This window comes from Pteropus alecto, unplaced genomic scaffold, assembly GCF_000325575.1.
Source record: "Pteropus alecto unplaced genomic scaffold, ASM32557v1 scaffold24, whole genome shotgun sequence".
Lineage (NCBI taxonomy): Eukaryota > Metazoa > Chordata > Mammalia > Chiroptera > Pteropodidae > Pteropus > Pteropus alecto.
The window spans coordinates 24,916,876-24,926,197 of record NW_006439192.1 but is presented as its reverse complement, the minus strand read 5'-3'; the positions used below and the strand labels follow the sequence as shown (position 1 = coordinate 24,926,197).

Sequence of the window (9,322 nt, the reverse complement as noted above, 5' to 3'; positions counted from 1 at the left end):
TGTTTTATAATAAAATATTTTAAATATTTACTTTTAACATAGTATCACCAAGATCATAAACTATTAGCATTGAAAAGAACTTTGGAGATCATCCAAACTAAGCGTTCTTTTCACTGATGAGGAAACTGAGGTTCAGAAAGACAAAGAAATATATGCCTAAAATATATATAATTTAAACATCCAAATATTAAACTTACTAGTTTTCCAACTATATGGCTTTTCATTAATTTCATTTTTGTTTTGATATTTAGTTAAAAATTGATGTCTCATGCCCTACAGTTACGTTAAGATTTAAACTTGTCACATGTTAGCAGAAAGTTACAGATACCACAAAAACTTAGTAAATGTTATTTAAATTGACTTCATTATTTTACAAACTTAAATATATTGCTGTTCATAGATAAAAGCTTTTGCTTACAATATAACTAAAAGAAAAATACCTTTTACTTTATTTCTGTATATACAAGCATGTATATGTTGAAACACAGCAGAATCTCATAATACTTTTATGATTTGTGTATATATTTTTGGCTGTTCCATATAATGAAGTTATAAATTTTGTTTTAAAATCAAGTGTTTATTTTACATAAGTAAATGAATTATATATTAAATGATGAGAAAAAAAATATTTTCTTTAGGACATTTAAATGATCCACTTTGAATATTTGTTTCAGTCCATTCCCCTTTACTTCCCCTACATTACCAGCTTAAATGCTGATTTAACTACTGATCTAGCCAGCAGTGAGAGTGGCTCATAAAAATAGGGTGTTAAACTCAAGCTTAAAAAGTTCAAATTTTTATTTGCATATTATCCCAACCTGCCCTGTTCTCACCACAACCTTGACCCCATTACAGGAACTAGTTCATAGAAATTAACCTAATATAGAAATTAGAATGAGATGGATTAATATAATTATGACATTTTTGTTTTATTTATATGTACTAATTTAGAATGGAATAAAAAGCATATTTTGTTAAGTGCATAATAATTTTCTTTCTTTTTCAGCTTTTTAATTAAATGAAGCCAAGTGGGATTTCCATAAAGTGAATGTTTACCATGAAGATAGTGTTCCTGTCATACTAGTTTCAACTCTTATGTTCATTTCCTTGTTTTCTTGTGATAACCTAGCTTATTCTTGTAAAATTTTTTAAATGTATGACTTACTAGTAAATTTAATTTATAGAATTGGATGGTTAAATTTAATATTAGCACTGGAAAGAACAAAGGGAAACATTGAAATGTTTTTTCAAGCATATTATATTCAGTGTATGCTGTAGGACTGAAATAAATGACAATGTAATTATGAATCCATGCATTAGAACTGTTCACTCATTAGTAAAGAAAACTACAGTGTTAGTAAGGGAAATGTATCTTAATGAATTCTTTAGGTTGTACAGTGATAAGGTATATGCATGAAAATGTTGTATACTGAAAAATGAAACTTACTGCGGTTCCAGTATAAAGGTTGTGTATGGTTACAAATAGTGTTTTGTTCTTATTAATCATAACTAGATAAAGGTGTATAGGACAGGGAACTGGATGAACAGTACCTACAACTTGGATGCCTGACCTGGGAAATGGAGGTTCTTCCCAGGTTATAAATCGAAAGCAAACATGCCTAAATCAATATGCCTCAAAGGAATCAGGTAATGGAAGCAGCACACCAGAGCTAGGAATTAATTCCTCTTCAACTGTATTGGTGTCATCCAGGAATCCATATCTGTAATCACAAAACCAACCTACTATGGCCATTCTCCCCTTGTGTTGTATGGAAAAGCTTGCTATCCAAACTTCATTCTGAATCCAGATAAAGATTAGTTACCCTAATATGAGTGACTCAGTGAAGCTTTCTTGAAAACCAAATACAGGAGTCTAATGATTATTATTTGTATATCCTGTTTTAGTTTATAAAGTGCATTTGCATATGTGAATTTTTTTTTTCTTCACAATTCTGTAAATTAGGAAATGTTAATTTTGTCTGACATAAGTACTAAAAGCCGAAAGCTAAAAATTAAAACAAGAGCTCATTGCTGGGCTTTCAAACTCTCAAACCCGAAGTTTTTATGTTCAGTGGTACTACACAAAGAAGGATTTAAAAACACAGTTATTTAGTCAGTTCAATAAACTTTTTGTTGTTCCTCTTTAGGCTTTGCTATCTAATTTTCATTAAGATCCAAATAATAGACCATAGAGAACTTTGTTAGTTGGAAGTTACAGCTATATTCTCAGACAGGAACTGGTGCGCATCCACTGAATTTATTTATTTTGTACCTATGAAATTCAATAAAGAATGGGAATTATAAAAGCCTATAGGGGCATGTTAAGTTAAATATCGGGACAGCACATGTGCTAGCAGGAAGAAAGCTATCTTTTCCAAACAGAATGGTATTCGATAGTGAAAGTTACTTAATTCTGAACTATGTTTAATTTATCACATTCTCAAATCTGTTATTAAAACCCACATTAATTTCCCATTTCTTGTTCAAAGACTGTTCAATTTAGTATTGGAATACCATTTATGGAAGAGTAATAATTGATCATAATAATTTCTTTAATGCCTTTCCCTTGGTATCACTTGATCTGTAAATCTTAATCCATTGAGTAGTTTTACATGACCTAAAGTTCATTCAGAACAGACACTACAATTGGAGTTTGAGGCCAGATTTTGCAAATAACATTTATGTATTATAATTTTGTTTGTCCTATTTAAGCTTGAAATTCTTATCTTCCAGTTAGTATGTAATTGACTAAATGATATTAACTCACATTTAATCTCTCTATAAAGCTTAATAGTGTTTAATCATGACCAAAGTCACTTAGTTCTCAGATACTGTAACTCAGGTAAGAACGTCCTTATCCCAGATTAGTAAAAGTTTTCAGCCTAAATTATATGACTTCCGCTGAACATTAATTATGAGCCACTATAAAAACAATTTTTTTTTTTTTTTTCAGAATTCCATAGTTTAAAAAGCTGTTGTTTCTCTATAGGCAATTGTTACGTTAGGGAAGTGATTCTAGAGGGAAATAAACTGTCCAAAGATAAGTCGTTATTATAAAGTGCTACAGGCAAAACTAGAAAAAAAAAGGCTCAAATATAGTTTGCTTTCAGAATGTAACGTCCAAAATCACATACATTATATAATACTTTACCTTTGCCAAACCATTTAAATTGAAAAATTTGTACGTGGTATGTTATACCTTCTAATGTCACTTTTAAACCTGATTCACTATATTAGAGATACCCTTAAAATCTGATTACATATTTAACAATCTCTATTTAGGATTCTTAAAATTACTTTTCTCAGTTGAAGGGAAAGATCCTAATGTAAAATTCCATCTAAAGGAGCTTCATTTTATAGTAATATCTGATGAATAACATGTTGCATTTTGCTCACCACTGTGTTCCTCACATTAGATAGTCACAAGAATAAGCCCAATAGTCTTGTGTGTTTACTGTAATTTCCTTTTGGACATAAAGTAATATCCCTTGTCAGCATGCATGGTGATTTGGGGAGATTAGATCTTGTAACCATGGAGCTTGATAAGTATTCCCTTTCTTGCTATTATGAGAACCTCCCTGAGGTTACGTGGAGAGTGGGGTTATTCTAAATAAAGCATGATATACTATTTTGAGACAATTGTTTTAAACATTGTGTTTTAAGCATGACTGGTGATAGGAGAAAACACATTAGCTAGAGCATCTAGGGACAAAAAGTTTGAATGGACTCTTGTAGATTTAATGTTCCTCAGAGTCCACAGAGCTCATTAAATTTAAAATAGGAAAACAAGATGTTTTTCATCCTCCAGCAAGAAGCTATGCTGGGTGAGACCAGTAATATAGCTAATACTATTTTTTCTAATAGTGGGGAAAATGTTAGCATAGAAATTTGTCACATTCAAAAGGTACAGGTATATACATATTAGCACCTATCTTCCCTTATTTAATTAATGAGTATCATTTATTAATTTTGTATACTTTTTTTATCTTAAGTGTATGACACATACAAACGTTCACACCATGTAACTAGAATCTAAATACTTATACGAAGTTTTAATAAAGCATCACATTCACACTATAACAGGAAAATCATGTTGCGTTCAGCCAAATGTTTGTGTATATCTACTTCCATTAAAAATTATGCGTATATGCCCGTGAAAATGGCAAAGTGAGGAACTCTACAGACTCACTCCATAGAAACACTAGAAAAACTAGCAAAAATTGTCAGAATCAATTTTGTCGAAAGTCTGGAAAATAGTGAAAGGTTTACAGCAACCAAGTGTGAATGTTTCAATAATAAAAAGGTGACTGAAATTCAGTAGGATAGCTTAATGGCATTTTATCTTACTCTTCCTCCCTACCTCCCAATCACAGTGGTTTGAAAATGGCAGCTGTATTACTGGTATGGGTGCCTGGTTCTAGAGGGAACAGGATGACCTTGTTCCCAAGGAACGGTGTTTGTTTAGACCTGTATGGAGACTCCCAGTAGGACTGATGCAAGGGTTTCCCTTTGTTTCACCTAACCCAGAATTTTCTAGGGCGGAAAAGTGGCCATGCACAGAAGGTGTTTCTCTAAAATATTGAAAAGTAAACAAACATGCTGCTGCCGGGGCGGGGGGCGGGTGTCGGGGAGGAGGATAACAGTTGGGACAAACAACAAACACTCAGCTGAAGGCCTGGGAGGATAAGCTGGGGAGTGAAATGCTTGGGGAAATAAGGGCTTTGGGAAATTCCCACATAGTCTAAGGAATCTAGGACATGCCCTACTCAGGGCAGGATGCATGCTCATAAAAGACCTGAGAAGACCTTAAGCTTTTACCGCTTAATAATTTTTACACCCGGCCCAAGCTGGAAGTGAAGGCTAAAGCAGGGTTGAAAACACCCTGGATAAGTGTTGAGGGGTGCCCCAATGGAGAGCCGATTTGCAGAGATCAAGATAGTATTTTCTTTTTCCTCTTTTTGATTCCAGGCATTGAAGGAAAGTTCTGTCAAATCCCTAAGTACCACTAAGCTAATGAAAGAGGAACTTTAGAGACCACATGTGACAAAGAATACAGATTTTACAAAAACAATCACTAAACAACTATAACCCACAACAAAGAACAAAAACTAACTCTGTAGAGGGAGCAGAATCCAATTTCCAGAGTTGTCATAATACTCAGAATGGCCAATTTACAAAAAAGGGATAGGGGGACTATACAAAGAGGCATCACCCTAAGCCAGCAATTTCTCCCATGGTGGAAGGTGAGAGTAAAGTGAGTGCCCAGTTTCCACAACTGTATGGGGCACAGCCAAGGAGGCCCACTTTTTTTTTTTTTTTTTGCTTCACGCAGGATACTGAAGTGACCTGCAGGGCTGAGGGGCAGGGAGACACTGAGAGCACAGTGGACAGAACTTAGAAACATATAGGGACACAGCTCTTACTAACCATTTCACAAGCTTCATGAGCAGGCCAGCCCATAAGCTGCTAGGATGCCTCACCAGTAGATTCCCCCAACTATACCACAGGCACCATCAACGCACTTCATACCTCACCCAAACATCACCATCACTATCATCCCCACCCCACCCCCAACACTGCAGTGGCCAGCTCCCTGTGGGTGGCAAGTACGAGATTTTTTTAGACAGTGAACACATGCAAGATGCTGGCTTGACAACAGGATTGGGAGAGAGCGCACACACATGATCATTTCACAGCATAACCCTAGGAAAAGCAAATGTAAGGCTTCCAGCACATAGCCTGACTTTGTAGGATTGAGAGAAGGCGAAAAAATCTTAATAATCCCCTCCCTCAAGAGAACATCAAGTGTGGAACAGATGCATCCATAGAAAAGGTGTGAGAAAGCCTTAATATCCCCAGCATGGCTGACAAGTTAAAGTATTTCTCTCCCGAAGCTACTCAATAGAAAATGGAATATTAACTAAAGCTTCAAATGCAAAACAGTAACAAGACTCCAAGGAATACAAAATATCAAGAAAACATGATATGGAGGAACACAATTTTCCACTGATTTTTAGATTGCCTGACAATTCAAATTAATTGTTTTAAGGAGGTTCAAAGAGGTACAAGAGAACACAAATAGACAATGGAATCAGGAAAATAACACAAACAAAATGAGAAGTTCAGCACAGAGAAATCATGAAAGGAACCAAAGAAATTCCAGAGCAGGAGAATACAATGGATGAAATTTAAAAATGCAATAGAGAACATCAACTACAGACTAGATCAAGCAGAAGAATCTGAACTTTTAAATGAATCATTTCAAATCATCTAGTAATAAAGAAAAAAATGAATTAAAAAAAAAAAAACTTATGTGAATTATAGGACACCATCAAGAAAAATAACTTAGTATGGGAGTTCCAGAAGAAGAGAGAGAAAGAAGCAGAAAACTCATCTAAAGAAATAATGACTGAAACTTCCCAAATTTTGAGGTGCGATCTAGACATCCAGGTTCATGAAGCTTTTAAGTCCCCAAATAGATTCAACCTGAAGAAATCTTCATCAAGATTTCTTATTCTAAAACTGTCAAAAGTCAAGACAGATTTCTGAAAGCAGCAAAAGAAACATACAGGTGAACCCCATAAGCCTATAAATGGATTTCTCAGCAGAAATCTTGAAGGCCAGGAGAGATGGGATGATATATCAGTGCTAAAAGAAAGAAAACTTTCAATCAAGAATATTTTATCTGGCAAAGCTGCCTTTCAGAAATGAAAAACAGAAAGATGTTTATCTTAATATTAAATAGCATTTGATAAAACATTCTTTAATGATAAAAATTCTCAACAGATTAGGTATAGAAGGTATATATTTTAACATAAAAAGGCTATATATGACAAGAAACAACTAATATACTCAGTGGTGAAACACTGAAAACTTCCCCTTGACCAGGAACAAGATAAGGATGCCTACTTATCACTTTTATTCAACTTAATACTTGAAATCCTAGCCAGAGCGATTATGCAAGAAAAGGAGTCCAAACTGGAAAGAAAAAATTAAAATGGCATTTGCAAATGACATGATCTTACATAGAAAACCCTGAAGACTCCAGCAAATAAATATATACACACATATATACATTAAAACTAGCAAATTCAATATAGTTGCAGAACATAAAAAATATACAAAAATCTGTTCTATTTCTACACATTAACAACAAACTACCTGAAAGAAAATTTTCTTTTTACATTAGCATCGATACTTAGGAATAAAATTAAACAAGGAGGTGAAAAACCTGTACAATGAAAATAAGACATTAATGAAAGAAAGCAAAGAAGACACAAAAGATCCCATATTCATGGATTGGAAGAATTTATGTTGTTAAAATGGCCATGCTAGCCAAAGCAATCTACAGATAAAATCTGTCCCTATCAAAATTCCAATGCCATTTGTTACAGACAGGAAGAATAATTCTAAAATTTATATGGAAGTATTTAAGGCCCTGAATTGTCAAAATAATTTTGAGCCAGAGGAATGAAGCTGGAGGCATCACACTTCCTAATTTCGATTTATATTACAAAACTACAGTTAAATAAGCAATATAGTATTGGCATAGAAACAAGACATGTAGGCCAATGGAAGAGAGAGTCCAGAAATAACCCTACACATTTCAGTAAACTAATCTTTCACAAGGGCACCAAAAACACATAATGAGGAAAAGTTAGTCTCTTTAATAAATGGCACTGGGAAAACTGGATAACCACGTGTGGAAGAATGAAATTGCATAACTTTCTTACACCACTCACAAATATTGACTCAGATAAAAAATGGATTAAAGACTTAACTGTGAGACCTGAAACCTTAAAAGTCGAAGAAAATATAGTAAAAAAAGCTTCTTGACATCAGTCTTGGCAAAGATTTTTGAATATGACACCAAAAGCACAGGAAACAAAGGCAAAAACAGACAAATGAGATTTATCAAACTAAAAAGCTTCTGCACAGCAAAAGAAACTAAATAGAGGCAACCTATGGAGTGGGAGAAAATATCTATAGACCTTATATCTGATAACGGGTTAATTTCTAAAAGATATAAAGAATTCATAAAATTCAATACCAAAACCTAAATAAGTAAAAATTGAGGAAATGACCTGAATAGACATTTCTTAAAGAAGACATACGAATGGCCAACAAGTACATACAAAGGTGCTCAATATCACTAATCATAAGGGAAATGTAATGGAAAAAACTGTGATATCACCTCACTCCTGTTTCAAAGATACAAGAGATAATTATTGGCAAGTATATGGAGAAAAGAAACCCCTGGTACACTGTTGATGGGAATGTAAATCGATACAGCCATTATGGAAAACAGTATGATGGTTCCTCAGAAAATTTTTTAAAAAATGGAACTACCATATGGTCTAGCAATCCCACTTCTGGGTCTTTATCCAATGGAAACGAAATCAGTGTTTTGAAGAGAGATCTGCACTCCCATGTTTACTACAGCATTATTGACAGTAGCCAAGATATAGAAACAACCTTTGTCTTTTTTTGGATAAATGGATAAATAAAATGTGGCCTACATATACACATATATGGAAGATTATTCATCCGTAACAAAGGAGCTCCTACCATTTGTGACAACAGACAAACCTGGAGGACGTTACACTAAGTAAACCAGACAAATACTGTATGATTTAATTTGTATGTGTAATCTAAGAAAATGTCAAATTCATTGAAACAAAGTAGAATAGTGGTTGCTAGTGGGTGGGGGAAATGGGCATATATTGGTCAAAGGGTACAAACTTTCATTTATCAGATGAGTACGTTCTGAGGATCTAATGTACAGTAACCACAATTGTGTATACTGTACTGAGGATCTAATGTACAGTGACCACAGTTGTGTATACTGTACTGTACATTTGAGATTCACTCAGGTAATAGGTCTTAAGCATTCTCACCACACACACACACACAAAGGTAACTGCAAGGTGACAGATGTGTTGTTAATGAACCTCATTGTGGTAATTTCACAATGTATACATATATGATCACATTATACAGTTCAAATATACACAATTTTATCATTTATACCTCAAAGCTGTTAAAATAAGGATATATAACTTCTCAAAAAATATCGTTGTTTAAGAAATAACTACAGATACAATACATTATTATGTTTGGCTTGTGATGTTTTTATATGATTAAAATATAAATACATAATACAGTGATTATAAATCGATGTTAATACACAATGTATAAAACATAAATTTTGACAATAACAATGCAAATGGGTGAACTATAGGAGCAGTTTTGGTATACTATTGAATGCAAATTATTAATTCTAACTAGATTGTTGTAAATTTAATATGTTAATTGTAATCTT

General features: G+C 33.6%; 1 protein-coding gene across 2 annotated transcripts in view; it reads left to right on the top strand.

The window, feature by feature from the left end:
- TUSC3 (tumor suppressor candidate 3) overlaps nucleotides 1-3,628 on the top strand; it is a 158,159-nt gene extending 154,531 nt beyond the window's left edge. For both annotated transcript variants that reach the window (XM_006916428.3, XM_006916429.3), the window contains one exon: nucleotides 1,007-3,628. In XM_006916428.3, the coding sequence (XP_006916490.1) occupies nucleotides 1,007-1,022 (16 nt within the window). In that variant the 3' untranslated portion in view covers nucleotides 1,023-3,628. The remainder of the gene's footprint in view (nucleotides 1-1,006) is intronic.
- Nucleotides 3,629-9,322: the final 5,694 nt, after the last annotated feature.